This window comes from Molossus molossus, unplaced genomic scaffold, assembly GCF_014108415.1.
Source record: "Molossus molossus isolate mMolMol1 unplaced genomic scaffold, mMolMol1.p scaffold_m16_p_7, whole genome shotgun sequence".
Classification (NCBI taxonomy): domain Eukaryota; kingdom Metazoa; phylum Chordata; class Mammalia; order Chiroptera; family Molossidae; genus Molossus; species Molossus molossus.
The window spans coordinates 104,766,059-104,782,664 of NW_023425401.1; the positions used below are offsets into that span (position 1 = coordinate 104,766,059).

Here is a 16,606-nt window from a genome sequence, read left to right on the forward strand (position 1 = left end):
GCTCTTGGCAATTCTTGAATTATTTTCGTTCATGGGCAAGACAGCCAAACCCTTTGCTAAGCTCCATCCACTCGGTAGCTCAGGTCTCTGGGTTCTAGCTCCGAAGCCAAGCTGTCCTTCGCCACCGTGGCATCAACATGGGCCGCTGCCATACAGAGGCTGCCCAGCAAGCTGTGTGAGGGTGAACAGCACTCTCCTTAAACCCCTCCCCGTTAGATGCTCAGGTAGACACACCTGGACGCCGCCAGCCCTTCAGCAGGTAGTTTGCTTCTGCTTCTGCTTTTCTTCTGCCTCCCCTTCCTGGCACCTTTTTCTTTCTTTATTCAATTATAGAACCATAACATTTGCTTCTGAGTATACAAGGACATAAATACCAGGCTTTTCATATCTGTAGTTCCCGTAATAAAAATGAAAAGATCTGATGAGCTAGAAATAATTGAGTAATAATTCTAATATCCACTCTATACCCTACAGTCTACAATTGAGTGTATCGATCCTTGGAGCTTACATTGCTGTGCCACTCTGTATCAGAGAGGTGGATACAATCATTGCACGCACTTTATGGAAGGTTGGCCAGTTTCAAATTTTTAAGAAGTTTCTGGAAAATTATGTCAGCCTCTCCAAAGCTCTCTTCTAACGATGTAATCAGAATCACTTTTCATTCCCTCTGGGATCCATCTATCCTCTGATAAAGTTACTGTCCACTTTTCCAAATCAATGAAACCAATCTGTACTTGGGCTGGAACTTCCTTATAATCTAAATTACTTTAAAGCCAGTTAAAGGCAGAAGGATCTGGGCTTTGCTCCTCTCGGAGGTACAAGGCAGAAAGCAAGGCCTTGTGACGACTCCAGGTCGCGCACAACGCAGGGAATCATTCAGCCCTGTTCCGGCACATTTCCCCACTCCGGAGGCTCATGCATATTTAAATGAATTAATTTATTTTCTGCAATTTGCTCTTAAGTGGCCATTTGCTGTTGTTTATTTCAGGATTCTGTGCCCTTGTTCTCTGAGCCACCAACTTATGGCCTGAGTGTTCCAGGTGTATTTATGCTCCCAAAGTACTTTCAATTACCCATTAGGAAATCCAATTTCCTATTTATAAGACTCAGAAGTGATTTTCCACTGTTAACTTTTTCTTAGTGAAGGATGTCGGCCCGTAGTCACAGCTGGATTTGCGGTACGGCACTTGTCATGGGCTCCGTGACAGTCGGCAGTTCAGAATGCCACCCATATCAGAGCCACAGAGAGTCACTTGACATGGGCCACTCTTGGATCCTCTTAAAACTGACATTTTATGGTTATAAAAGTCATCACCATCACAACATCAACTACCTATGACACTCCCTGCCAGGCACTGCGTACACGGCATCGCACTGAACCCTTCGACAGTCCTAGGACGTGGTTCTTGATTCCCGATCACTGCTTAAATGTGAGAGAAGAGAGATGTGGCCTTAGAAGGTGCCTCACAAGGTCACACCTAGTCAGCAGCAGCCCCGATATTTAAGCGCACTGCCCGCTGTGTCTGTGTCAGGCGAGTGGGTGTGTTTCAGAGGGTGCAGGGACGCTCAGAACCCAGTTCCTGCCTCGAAGGGATTGAAAATCTGGCTAGGGGGAGGGACCTCAGACAGTCATACAAATATCACAGTCCAAGGCTATGGGTGCCTCTAAGTGACACTCGGAAATGCCTTGAAGATTCAGAGAAAGGAAGGATCACACCTGGCCGGGGTAGAATTCTTCAAAGGGGGATGCTTGCTTCGGAGACGCCCAGAAAATAAGGTGGGTTCAGAAACCGGAGGCTGTGGATTTCAGGGCATCTCAGCAGCCTGTTCTAGGACACTGGCCTTGAGCTGTGGATGACTGCCGACGGAGAGCCCCCCCCCCCCCCCCCGCCCCAGACATGGAAGATCCCGGATTCGGGACCACGCGGAACCAATCACAGCGGTGCAGCGCCCCCTAGGGCTTTTGCTCTGAGGGATTTTCTAAAGCACGTCGTGGCCGGTCAGAGGGTCGGAGAGAAAGCCCTTCCTTGGCGACAACGACATGGAGGATTCGTCGCAGGTACTGTCTCTGATTCCGTCCAGGTGCCGCCTCGTCCCCGTCCCCCATGTCCTGGTCTGACGCAGTCCTGCAGGCCTGGCACTGTGCCCATCTCCGTCCCAACTCCTCCTGCCCGGTCCGCTGTGCAGTCCTTCTGGAGGGCTGCCCGGGCTGTCTCACTGCCAACGGCGCGGAGAGAACGCGGCCGGCGTGGGCTGAGCCCTCTGCCCTGCCTGCATGCTGGCCGCCCGGCCCACAGGGTCACAGCCAGCGAACAGCCGCGCAGGGCTCGCCCCGCGCGGGAACCACGCCAGGGAACCACGCCAGGTGTCCGCGATACAGCGAGGGGCCCGGCCGTGAATGTCCTGGACCTGCCTTTCATGAGGGCAAGACAGAGAGCGACGCGTTAGTAACATGATACCAAACAGTGACGACTGCAGCGAAGAAAGTAAAACAGGGCACCGCGCCGGAGAGTCTTGTTGGAGGGGAGGGTCTGGGTGCTCATTTAGATCAGCTTATTAGAAAGGTTTCCAGGAGTAGCAACATCTGGCAGAGCTGGAGTAACAACATGTGATGAACATCCCTGGAGGCTGGGAGGAACCGTGTCCCAGGCAGAGGGAACGGCAAGAACAGAGGCGAAGGCGGGACCAGAAGGGCAGCCCAGGGAGCGGCGGGAGAGCGGGCCAGTGGCTGGGCGCGGGGAGGAGCCGGCCCTGGAGCAGGACACAGAACCATGGCCTTTACTGTCAATACGAGGTAAATGGGGCAGTGGCATCATTTCATTTTGGTTTTTTAAAACACTGCTCTCTTTGCTTTAAACACGGTGAATCATTAAACACGGTGATGGATTAAGAGGTCAAGCTAAAAAGCTTCTGCACAGCAAAGGAAACCACAAACACAATGAAAAGGGAACCCACTGTAAGGGAGAACATATTCACCAATGATACATCTGATAAGGGGTTAATTTCCAAAATATATAAAGAACCTACACAACTCAACACCAGGAAGACAAACAATCCAATTAAAAAGTGGGCAAAGGACCTGAACAGACATTTCTCCATAGAGGACATACAGATGGCCAACAGACATATGAAGAAATGATCAATGATTATTAATCATCAGAGAAATGCAAATTAAAACTGAAATGAGATATCACTTCACACCTGCCAGAATGGCCGCCATCAATAAATCATCAAAAAACAAGTGCTGATGAGGGTGTGGAGAAAAGGGGACTCTACTACACTGCTGGTGGGAATGCAGAGGTGCAGCCACTATGGAAAACAATGTGGTGTTTCCTCAAAAAGTTAAAAATGGAACTGCCATTTGACCCAGTGATCCCACTTCTAGGAATACACCCTAAGAAGCCTGAAACACCAATCAGGAAGAATATATGACCCCCTATGTTCATAGCAGCACTATTTACAATAGCTAAGATCTGGAAACAGCTCAAGTGCCCACCAGCAGATGAGTGGATAAAAAAGCTGTGTACATTCATACAACGGAGTACTATGGGGCTGTAAGAAAGAGGAACTCTTAGCCTCTGGGACAGCATGGAGGGACCCAGAGAGTATCATGCTAAGCAAAACAAGCATTAGTGATCTCACCAATATGTGGAATTTAGTGAACAAAATAAACTGATGAACAGAATGGGACCAGAAGCACGGGAACCTGGAACAGACTGGCTGGTGCCCGAGGGGGTGGGCGACTGGATAAAGAAGGCGAAGGGATGAGTTGAAGAACACACATGCACACCCGGTGAGCAGGGACAATGGTGTGGTGACGGCTAAGGGGTGGGGGGGGGGGGTGGAGGTGAGACACCTACAATAATGTCAGCATTAAACTTTTTAATAACAACAAAACAACAACAATAATAATAATAGTGAAAGAAGACAGCCTGGGCTGGGGTCACGGCAGAGGGGATGGGAGCCTACAGGGTGCGTGTCAGGACCCTACTGCGGCTTCTCAGGCACTTTCTCTGCCACCCGAGGGGACCGAGGAAGAGCCCATGAAGCTCCTGGCGTTCACTCTCCGGACTCGCCCACGTCTCTGCGGCTTCAGCAGCCAGTGTCCACCCGCGGGAACCCTGCACGTCTCTGCCCACCCTCCCTGCACCGACGAGTCCGCGTGACCTCCAGAACCATGCAGCACCGACCTTCGGAGGCAGAACTTGGACCTGACCACCACTGTTCTTCCACACGCGGAATCTCTTCTGCAACATTTCACGGGAACTCAAGGCACGGCTGACCCGGAGAGAATGTTAAGTAACGTGGCCTTTATTCACTAACCTCTCGAGTCACCTTGTCAAGGGGCTTCGGGCACTGATCTCCCCCTTTTCTGGCTGTTCTATAACCTCTAGCCTCTCTCTCTAGCTCAGTCCTACTGTGTGGTCCTGTGATGCACCCTTCGCCGGAGAACTTACTCTCACTATAATCTGTGCCTTGAGTTTCCCTTGAACTATAGCGAGAGAATCAAGCAAGTATTTCTTGACTACCAACTTCATTTGAGGTACAGAGATCTATTTAAAAGCCATATGAGCACCCCTTCCTTGAATTTAAGCCTAGTGCTCCCCAAACATTCTCAGCTTTTTCACAATTTGGCTCCGCACAGCCCACGGGACACAGCAGCCACTCGCCACTGAAAAAGCCACGGGGCACCTCGGCCTCCTGCCACGCCGCCTGCCGAGTTATCCCTGCTCCTCCTTCAGCCTCAGTCCTCCCGTTCAACACCGCTTTCGCCACTCATCCTCCTTCGTCAGAGCTAAAGAACCTTTGTGTCTTGACTCCGTGAGAATGGCGATGCGTGTGGACGTCCGGTTACAGCGGCCCCTGCGTGAGCCCAGCCTGTGCGCCGTGGCTGCAGAGTGGGAAGGGGTGGCTCAGGGGGCTTCCAGCTCGGTTCTCCGTCCCCTTCGTCTCGAGCCCTGCCCCCATGCGGGAGATTGTGAGACAGGTTATTTCACCATGTGCAAAGCTTTTAAAAATACGTATGACCCGTGACGGCTCCTTTGATGTGCACAGAGGACTCGGTTAGGAAAATGAACTCGCACAAGTCATTTGACATCCCGTGTCTCAATTTCCTCGTCTATAAAGTGGGAACAGTGATACGTCTTCTGCACCAGCACCGCATTGATGTCACACCTGAACGAGAAGGCGTGTAGAGACAAGACAGGTTGTGCTATTCACAATACAAAGGATGCTTATTTGGACCCGGTAGAAAATCACACCCACGAAGCTGTTCCCAGAACAAAAGTTTACTTCCCCGCGCCCGTGATTCTTCCTCTACAGTTCATGTAAGGGTCCAAAGTTACTGCTCTCCTGTCTCCGTGTTAGCTGGGTGGCTGAGCGCACGGGGCTCATGTCTGAAACAGCACCGGAGGGACACCTGGAGGAGGGAGCTCACCCTGGGGATGTTCTCGTGTCAGCCTGTCCACGTAAACACAGGAAATCAACTCATTTAAACCACTTGGGAGGAGACAAACCTGTGTTATCACAGTGTTCCTGAGCGCGGGCCAATGAAATATCGGTCTACTCACAAATTCCCGTCTATCATATTCCCTCCAAATGCACCTTAATTGTTTTCATATTTAAATGCCGAGAATCAACCATAGCAAATGCGCGTTGGCAGGCTGCTGGGAGTTTTCTGAAGACAAAGCAGGACGATGATGGCGTGTGGTGAATGATCGTGGGTTCCTATGCGCTCAGCAGAATCACCACCGGGTGAGGTCGGAAGAGGAGAAACAGCGCTCGTGTCTGGTCCAAAATCGACAGCACAGAAAACAGAACGGAGCCCAGAGAATGAAACACAGACTCACTACGAGTCTGCAGTGGCCACAGGTCATTAGTCTGAAAAGTCCGAATGTAACATTTGTTTACAAACAGAGTGTGAAAATCCTTCAGAATAACATCATCTGAAAGGTAATCTCGCTCCTCTTTGTACTTTCTCTCCAGGACAGTAATACGTTACTGCTTATGAACCCCCCGGACCCCCCTTTCTTCAGGGAAGCCGGGTCCCAGAGTTCCCCATGCCCGTCACTCTGTGCAGTGATTCCTCAGGGCTCACATTCAGAACTAATCAAAAGTGTCCATGTCTAATGCAGGAGTCTGTCCACAGTAGGAAAACCCCAACTTGTAACATGGCAGTACGAGCACATGCGTGTGGCACGGGTGCGAGCCTGGGAGGGGCAGAGGGGGACGGCCTGCAGCTGGGCCCCGCGCTGAGGGCGTGCGCCCTGTACGTTACCGAGGAACACTCGGCTGCTCTTCCGGGGCCCCCAGAACCCTCAGACTAACAGCTGTGGCCATGAGGGCAGTGTAGTGCCAAACTCCCCCTTGACTTTCCCACCACCTTACCCTCACACTGGGTTGGTGCCTGTTACTGAGAGAAACTCAGTTCCTCATCTAAGTGCTACTTCAAAGGCTAAAAAAGAGAAGGAATATAAGCAGGATAGAAGTACAGGAACGTGTCTAATAAGAGGCGGGTTACCACCCACCGCTGGATGGAGCTTCAGCTCCGGCCTGAGCAACCTGATTTCCTTCTTGGCCCCCAGGGAGCTGACTAGACACTTGGCTACCCCCGACTCCAGTCCTGGGGGAGCAGAGACCAGGCTGAATGGACATTGTAACCCTCTTTCTTTTGTGGTGCCCCCACTAAATCGTGCCTGCTCAGTTTATCTGTTTTTATTTTGTCTTGAATCTTTATCACAAGTTATCTGAGGCCGGATGAATGACAACCCTGAAATCCAGTTTCTCAGTAACAGAGACAGATCAATTTTCAGAGTCACTGTAAACAGTCAACGATATCATTGCTTTCAATCAATATTATTTCAGAAAATTACTGAATTCGTTGAGTATAGACGTGATAATGGTAGGCTAACGGTCCCCCCAAAAGGCACACATCGTAGTCCCTGGAACCTGAAAATAAGATGCTTACACGCCAATAGCAGATGTACCTGAATTAAACACCCGGAGGTGGGACCATCCGGGTCGCCCAGGGGGCCCAGGGCCCTCGCACTCCTACAGGGGGAGGGTAGGAAGTGAGGGTCTGACGGGCGCAGAGGTCAGAGACTCGTGTGACCATGTGGGCCGCCAGCCTGGACGACGGAGGAAGGACTCGTGAGCCGAGCGATCTGGGAGCCTCTAGAGCCGCGGTTCTCAACCTCCCTGATGCCGCGACCCTGTAATACAGTCCTCGTGTTGCGGTGACCCCGACCATAAAATTATATTCATTGCTACTTCACAACTGTAACTTTGCTACTGTTATGTCTTAGGTGACCCCTGTGAAAGGGTCGTTTGATCCCCAAAGGGGTCGTGACCCGCAGGTTGAGAACCGCCGCCCTAGAAGCTGGCCGTGGGGGAAGGTTCTGCCTGGAGCCCCCACGAGGAACGCAGCTCCCTCTAGTCTGAGTGAAGTCTCCTGAGACCCGTCTGGATTTGACCTCCCAAACGCCGAGATAGCAGAGGTGTTATTCTAGGAGGCTAGTTTGTGGTGACTGGTTACTACAGCAATTGAAACTGACCACAGCTGAAACTTGATGAAAATTTTAACAAATACAGTCATAATTTATAATCTACCTATCAAATATCACACATTTTAAGTTTCCCTATCTGTATATCGAAGTCATTAGCAAACACCAACATCTTCTGCGCCGCCAGTCGTGAAGGTGACGGGGGGAAGCCTGTGCTAGGAATGCTGACATCAGACTTCCAGATCGGCTCTCAGCCGGGGGGCTGTGTGGTTTGTGGGTGTCATCCTGGGTCTCAGTCATCTCATTGGAAAATCCGGCCTAGACAAACGACGGCATGCCGTTGGACGTTATGATGCTCTCCTGACTGTTCCAAAATCTAAGCAAAGGACAAGGCACTCATCCTGTCCAGCTTGTACGTCACAGAAAGGGTCATTTGCTGGCACTTACTATGAGAATCCATAAACATATCCAGATGTGGTAGAACAGTTTTTCCTCAGGGGGCTGGCCCTGCAGGTCATCCACACTTCCCCGTCCTCGCTGGCAGTGAGCTCACAGATAAAGGAAGAAGGCACAGGCACCTCCTACCTCTGGCCAGGACACACTTCAGGGGTCTGTGCAGTCAGAGCCCCGCGCCGGGTCTCCCCTCAGTCCGCACCCTGCCAGCCAGGCGACTCCACCTGGCTGCCCTGGCTGACTCCCCTCTGTCAGGGCTGCCCTGGTGCTTCGTCGGAGAACAGAAACCTACAAAATGATACATCTTAGGCATATCGATGAAAAAATCCTCAACAAAACACTGGGAAACTGAATGCAGAACACATAAAAAGAACTGCACATCATGACCAAGTGGAATTTACCCCAGAGATGTAAGCTGGTTTTACCATCTGAAATTCAATTAACACATACACCATATATGTATTATATCAGTAGAATTTTTTTTTTTAATTCACATGATCATTTTTTTTCTTTACTGATTTTCAGAGAGAAGAAGGGAGAGGGAGAGAGACAGAAACATGATAAAAACACTCAACAAACCAGGGACAGAATGGACTTCCATCAGTCTGATAAAGGACACCTATAAAAACTGACAGGTGACATCATACCGGATGTGAAAGACTGAAGGCTTCCCTCCCACGGTCAGAACAGGAGAAGGAGGTCCAAGGCTTTCAGAACTACTTGAACACTCCTTCAATACTACTTGAGTACTACTCGCTACTGTCCTGGAGACTCTATCCAGGGTCGCCCAGATTAGAAAAGCACAAGTGACACCTCTGTTTACAGGTCACACGAGTTTGTCTGCAGAGAGTCCTGAGAAACCCACTGAAACACCATTAGTGCTAATAAATAAGTTCAGCAGAGTTGCAAGACACAAATCAATTGATAAAAATAAAAATCTGCTATTTCTGTACATAATCCAAAAATGAAATTAAGGAAACACTCCATTTACAATAGCATTGAAACAATACAATATTTAGGTGTAAATTTAACAAAATATGTGGGAAACTTATACTATGGGGAAAAAAACTTTGTTGAAAGAAAATAATGATCTAAATAAATTAAAAGCATCCCAAGTTCATGGATTAGAAGACTTATCATTATTGAGATGGCTGTACTTCCCAAACTGATTTATAGATTCAACATAATCCCTATCAGAAACCTAGCAGATTTCTTTGTAGAAATCAACAAATTAATTCTGTACCCTTACCTCACACTATATACAAATAATAATAATAATTCACAAGTGATCCAAGACCTAAATGTATAAGGAATAAAAAAAAAAACTCTTAGAAGAAAACACAGAAGTAAATCTTCAAGACACTGAATTCTTAGCTATGACACCAAAAGCATGGACAACAAAAGGAAAAATAAATTGGGCTTCCTCAAAATTAAAATGATTGTGTTTCAAAGAATACCATTAAGAAGGTAGGAGAAAAAGAGTCCACAGAATGGGAGAAAATATATGTAAATCTTAGTTGAGGGAGCTGTATCTAGAATATATAAAGAACTCTAACAACTCAATACTAACAAGACAAATAACCCACTGTTAAAAGAGTAAGTGGATCTCCACCCAAGGTATACAGATGGCCAATAAAAACCTGGAAAAAAAAATGTTCCACATCATTAGTCATCAGGCAACCACACATCCAAATCAAACTGAGATAGCACTTCATACCCACTGGGTTGGTTAAAAATCAGAGTCAGATAAACATAAATGTTGACAAGAATGGGGAAGAATAAGATCATTCACACACTGCTAGTAGGATGTAAAATGGGGCAGCTCCTTGAGAAAGAGTCCAACAGTTCTCCAATAACTAGACATCAAGTTACCACCTGACCTGCAACTCCTCTCCTAGGTAGACAACCTTGAGAAATGAAAGCAGGTCCACACAGAAACTGTACATGGACGTTTATAGCAGCATTACTCACAATAGACAAAAGGTCGAAATAATCCAAGTGTTCATTAATGGACAAATAAACAAAATGTGGGATAGCCACACAGTGGAATATGAGTTGACTATAGAAAGAAATGAAATGCTGATAAATTCTATAACATGGGTGAATTTTTAAAACATAGGCTAAGTGAAAGAAGCCAGTCACAAAAATCCATATGTTATATGAGTCTATTGTTATATGAAAGTCTAGAATGAAGAAATCTACAGAGACAGAAGAAGGTAGCTTAGTGGTTACTCAGGGCTGGGGGACAGGCATGGTGGGGACAGGAAGGAGGAGTATTTGGGTGGTAGCTTTCTTTTGGAGGTGCTAAATGTTCTGAATATGACTGGTGATGGCTGCCCATATCTGTGAATACACTAGACACCATTTAATTATCTACTTTAAATGGGTGAGTTTTTTTTTTCTTTCTTTGTTTTCTTTATTGATTCTAGAGAAAGAGGAAGGGGGAGATAGAAACATCAATGAGCCCTGGCCAATTTGGCTCAGTGGTTAGAGCATTGGCCCATGGACCAGAGAGACTCAGGTTTGGTTCCCGCTAACGGTATGTACCTCTGTTGCAGTTTGTCCCCAGCCCCGGTTGGGGTCATGTGGGTGGCAACCACTCGATGTGTCTCTCTCACATGGATGTTTCTCTATCTCTCTCTCTCTCTCTCTCTCTCCCTCTCTCCTCTTCCACCTTCTCACCCTCCCTCTCTATCTTAAGATAAATGCAAAAATGTCCTCAGGTGAGGAGTAAAAAAAAAAAGAAGAAACATCGATGAGAGAGAACATCGACTGGCCGCCTCCTGTATGCCCCCCACTGGGGATCAGGCCTACAACCTGGGCATGTGCCCTGATGGAGAATCAAACTGGTGACCTTTGGTACATGGGTTGATGCTTAACTACTGAACCACACTGGTTGGGCTAAATGGGTGAGTTTTATAGTATGTTAATTACATCTCAATAAAACTGCTGAAGCTGAATGCCGTTCCCTTCTAGTTTGGTTTACTAGTACAGAATGACCTCTTGCCTTCTAGAACAATCTAGCGGTCTGGTTTCTTCTGCTTAAATGGCTCAGAGTCATGGCCATGAGCCTTTTTAGTATATAAATCCGACCTGTGCTCCAGGGTTCCCTCTTACCTGCTTCACGAAGCCAGAGTTGAGTGGTGTTTTTGGATAACACATTTCACTTTTTTTAAAAGACCACAAAAGACTGTGATCCTTTAAACATCTTTGATGATCACAGTTTCGTTTGTTCAAAAATACTTTTCTAAAGGGTGAAATAATGACTCAAACACATATAAAATAGACACATTACAGATTTCATTCTAAGTCGTTAATTAGTAAGAAGTTAAGATGTAAAACACTGGCTCAGAGGAGACACCGACCACAGTCCTGTGCAGACCCAACCACGACTGCGGGAACGGAGCTGCCACTAGACAGAACACCGCCGCTCCCAGAGGAGGAGGGCCCGCTGGCTTTCCACGGGCAAAGTTCAGCTGACTCACAGAGCAGGAGCCATGCTCCGACCAGGCAACTTCTACCTCCGCAGGGCTACAGAGTGAAGACCAAGTGTCCAGTGGCACAGAGAGCCCCGGAAGGGACCTCCACAAAGGACACACAGGACACTGGGAAACACCAGGAATCTCCGCCCACTGCAGGTTTTCATGACAGGTGTGAATGCTATGTCTGCGCATAAGGTTTGACAATTATGTTTTTATTCTATCTGATCAACTATGTTTTCTCAGTTTTAATATGTGCATTTCCCCCACATCTCTGCAAGTTTAAATCGTAGCATTTTTTTCTTAGTTACATAAAATAAGAAACGCATCTGAGAATTGATGACTTCTTAGATGTGATCAAATGCAGTCATTTAACCAACTTTAAGAGGCAAACTTCAATTACATGTTCTCTGGGGAAGACGAAGGGCAAGGAGTGAAAACTTCAGTCCCTGAAGCATATGTTTCATAGAGAAGTTTTAACATCTTTAATTCAATTCAAAGTGGGTCACTATCCACAAGTTAAGATACAAAGGACATTATCCTTGAATCAGACAGGAATAGTGACATCAGTTTCAGAGAGATTATGACCTAAGGGGACATCGCTCTTGTTGAACCATGAGAACTGACTACAGTCAGTTGTACATCATAATAGTGGAGTGAGAATTAAGAGGGGTCCTTCCTGCATCAGTGTTCTTACCAGGTGTACCTTTACAGGTACACGGACTGTGTGTCCCTTGTTAGGGTGACACACAGGAACTCTCAGAGAACTCCTGCCTATACCCTTAGTACAAATTATTTCCCACAGAGATGAGAAAATCTTCTCACACTCTTTGCACATTCTTTCTTTCTTTCTTTCAAAACTCACCCGGGTTAAAAGATTTGAAATGCTTTCGGCCAATGCTATAAAAGTAGTTTATTCTGTCATTAATTACTAGACTTCTTTGAAAAAACACAAAAGAGGGAACAATGACCACATAATTTCAAACTCAATGTGAGCATTCTAAATTGGAGGCCTGGGAAAATGGAGGGCAACGCCATTTATTTATTTTTTAATCCTCGCCGGAGGATATTTTTTTTTTCCCCCTTTATTTTTTATTTCAGAGAGAAACACCGATTGGTTGCCTCCCGTACGTGCCCTGAAATCGAACCCACAACCTCTTGGTGTACAGGACGGTGCTCCAACCAACTGAGCCACACCAGCCAGGACAAAGAGCAACTCCGTTTAATATTTTTCTTAGGGAAAAGCGTGGAGAAATCAAGTTCTGTCCCTGAGAACTTTTATTTTTTCTCCTAATGACTTTCCACTTCCCACCATGATCTCCTCTTTCTTCTCTCCTTCACCTTCTCCGGCTACAGCTCCCTTCCTCTTGTCTTCTTCTTTATCCTGAATTCATCTTAGTGGTTTTTTAAACATCAACTTATTTTACATGGAAAGTCTTTCATTTATTAATTGGAAACAAAAAAAAAATAGCACTGAAGACTTCAATTCAAATTTTGAGCGCATCAACTCCTAATGTGACTTTGGGCAAATCCCCAACTAGAGTTTGAACTTGTCTTTGTCTGAAAAACGAGGCTATCCGGAACACCCTCAGGATCAGTGAATTACACCAGCTGTCGGAGCTAAGGAAAACCAACTGGGACAAAAAAGAAAGGATGCACTTAACCATTTTGTAGTAACACTGAAGACTACCGGAGAAAGACATAAGAAAGCGTTAAAGACAAATGATAAACTATTATTTAACAGCAGCAACAGAAACCCGTGAGAGTACCTGAAAGTTAAAATACATTTTTATTACATTTATAGCGAAGACATTTCTGGAGACGGAAGAGCAGACTCCTACTCATCTCTCCTTCCTCACTGACAGACTCATCTTCACACTGGGTGACACGCACACCCCGCCCCGCTCTGCAGCTGGGGGGCCACCACGGCGGGACACTGGGTGCCGCAAGGGCTTCTGGGAATGTGGGAATCCCTGGCACCTGGTGTTCGGCTCTGTGACTGCCCCTCCACCCTCCTGATGCTGAACGAGGAACAGGCATCTCAGGGTCTTCAGGAAAAGCTGGGGAAATGACAGGAACGCTGCCCAGTGAACAGCTCACCTCTGCACTCCGTGACAACTGTTTTTTGTTTTGTTTTTTCTTTTTTTGGATATAAACATAGCATGTTTTACTTTGATTTCCATTCTACAATTAAAAGAACATTTAGAATTTAAGCAGAGATAGTGTATATTCTACACACTTTGAACAAACACTCTAGAACACGAGTTGCGGTTCATAGAAATGGCCATATGTGTGTGAGCAGCAGCAACTCCCAGGCCTCAGACTGGACCGTATGAACCCGGGCGACCCCTGAAGCACCACCCACGCCAGCAGACGTCACAGTCTTCTTAATTCTAGTTTCACGAAACTAAATTTTAAAAGATTTATTTAAATCGTAACTCACGACACTTAAGAGTGACTTGTACATCTGTGAAGTGAATATATTTCACCCTTAAGTGAAATACAGAAGTTCTTGCTAAAAGAATGACAGGTAACTATGTAAACTATAAGTGTATACATATCACAGCACTTGATTCTGATATATCAGAAACTATTTGACCGTATTTTGCAAAAAAATAGTTTTTGGTGTTTTTTTTAATCCTCACCTGAGGATATTTTTCCTTGTATCTTCAGATATAGTGGGAGGGAGGGAAAGAGAGAGAGAGAAACATCAATGTGATAGAGACACATCAACTGGTTGCCTCCTTCACAACCCCGACCAGGGCCGGGAACGAACGTCAACCAAGGTACAGGCCTTTGACTGGAATCAAACCCGCGACTCTTTGGTCCATGGGTCGAGGCTCCAACTGCTGAGCCAAAACAGCTAGGGCAAAAAAAAATAGTCTTCCTTAAAAGCTACTGTTTCAGTGAGTCACAACTGAAAAGGACAGAAACCTTGATTACGAACAAAAATATGACTGTAGAAAACCTAAGAGAATCTATAGTCATGTTTTCATATAATAAAATTGTTCAGTGATATATGAATGCAACATACTGAAATCAATTGTATGCCCATATGTCACCAATGAATTCAGAAAATTAAGTTTAAAAAGGTATAACTTATAACAACACCACAATATAGGGTTCCTTGAAATTTCTAAATTATTGAGAGCAATGCAAAGTTCAAAGTAAATAGAGATAAACTAACTATAAACGATGTAAACAGAAAGATATATACAATTTTATACAGAAACTTTCTTCCCTAGTTGTTTTATTCTCCCCAAATTTTTCTGTAAATTAGATATAATTCCAATAAAAATTATAATGGAATTGTGTGTGATACTTGTGAAACTAATGCCAAAATTATGAATAAGAGCAAAAAGCCAAAAATAGCCATGACAATTATGAAGAAGAAGGTTAGGGGACCCAACTGACCCCATTTCAATACTGATTATAAAACGATGGCATTAGGGCAGTGTGGTGTCAGTTAAGGACGGATGTATGCAAGGGAACCGGACAGAGATTCAAGAAACATACCCAGGACCAGGAAAACTTATGGTACCTGCAAATCACTAGAAAAGAATGATGCATGATGCTGGGGCAACTGGTTATCAGTAAGGAAAACAAAATTGGATCTCTAACTCATGTCATACACAAAAATCAATTTCAAGGGAAAGAAAAGACCTAAAAATAAAACATAAAACAAAAATATGAGAACATCTTTATGACCATGGGGAATAGAAAGAGGACTTAAGACACAAACATTACCAACCTTAAAGAAAAAGATTCATAAATTCGACTACCTTTAATTTACCATAATCTCTGTGATGCGAAAATGCCATACACCAGGGGAAAAAGGCCAAGGAGAGGCAGGAGATCATAGTTAGGGTCTGAAGAACTTCTAAGAGTGAGGAATGAACCAAATTTGCTCAATGGTTAGTGGGCAAAAAGACAGCAGCAATCCACAGACGAGGAAACCCGCAGGGTGTGTTACTACAGAAGGGTGCTTTCCCTCTGTTGTTACCCCCCAGAGATACCACTGACACTGGTCAGATCAGCAAACAAGGTCACATCTGACAATGCCAAGAACTGGGTGAGGGCGTGGAGCACGGCGACTCTTGTACGCCCTGGGGTGAGTGCACACTGGCAGAACCACTGGCAGAGACATACGGGGTATCTCCTAAAGGTGAGGTACACTTATCTAGGACACAGCGATTTTACTATCAGCTGCATACGACCTGGAGAAACTCCTGAGCCAGACACATGTCACGGCATGATCACAGCACACCATCATGAAATCAAGCACTGTAACACAGGTAGCACCAACAAGATTTGTAAAGATCCACTTCTGGGTGATGGATACACAGGCATCTACCTATGTTAAAAGAGAATGTGATTGGAGATACTGTAAATGGAAAGGGCCAATCAGACCACTGTTAGAATGTGTGGCATCCTATTTTAGAGTAGGTACAGACTGGAAGAGATCAAGCCTGGAGACCCCCTGAGGAAGGCTCAGGCGTGCTTCCTTACTAGGCCTTCCTTACTGTCCTTGACCCAAAAGTAGCTCCCCCTAAGTTATTGCATCTCCATTCTCCTCTCCAGGCCCGGGCCCAACCAGTCACTTTGCAGGTGTGACTGACAAAATGACACTGACTTCAGGGCTTTGCTTCCACAGACATGACACTGAGTAAGCGGGGGTCTTCCAGGGGTAACAGGATAGCAAGAAATAGGAAAAATCCAGGGCCAGTGGAAGGGGAAACTAAGACAAGAATACTAAACAAGGCCAAATAGTGTGGGCAGCTTGCAGCAAGACCTATCTTCCCCAACCAAGGACACTTGAGAGCAAATCGTTTATACCTCTGCTCCCTAACCAGACAATACATAGCTTAAATCACCCGGGAACTGCTAAGGCAGGAGAGAGGGGGGAGAAAAAAAGGGGAGTTTATCTCACCCACTGAACAAAGAAGTCAGCTGTCTTAGGACTTGCCAAGATGACCAGGAATATGTACAATACATCCAAAAAACAGAAAGCCACAACAATGTAAAGAGGAGACCTGGAGAGCTGATCTGTTCCAAAGTACCTGGCAGAGGAATCTTAAAACCTATAGACAGAAAAGTATAAAACCCCTACAGCCCCCATCAGGCTTGCTCCTCAGATTAGCTGAGATTCCATCTATGTTTTATGCCAGATGC

At 46.0% G+C, this 16,606-nt stretch overlaps 1 protein-coding gene across 3 annotated transcripts in view; it reads right to left on the bottom strand.

Moving 5' to 3' along the window:
* The window catches only part of TPK1 (thiamin pyrophosphokinase 1), a 251,943-nt gene that overhangs the window by 63,086 nt on the left and 172,251 nt on the right, over window positions 1-16,606 (bottom strand). For 2 of the 3 annotated variants that reach the window (XM_036246504.1, XM_036246506.1), the window contains exon 9: window positions 7,687-8,243. The exons of the other annotated variant lie outside the window; for it this stretch is intronic. In XM_036246504.1, the coding sequence (XP_036102397.1) occupies window positions 8,122-8,243 (122 nt within the window). In that variant the 3' untranslated portion in view covers window positions 7,687-8,121. Of the gene's footprint in view, window positions 1-7,686; window positions 8,244-16,606 lie in introns of those variants that run through there. 3 annotated transcript variants of the gene reach the window in all.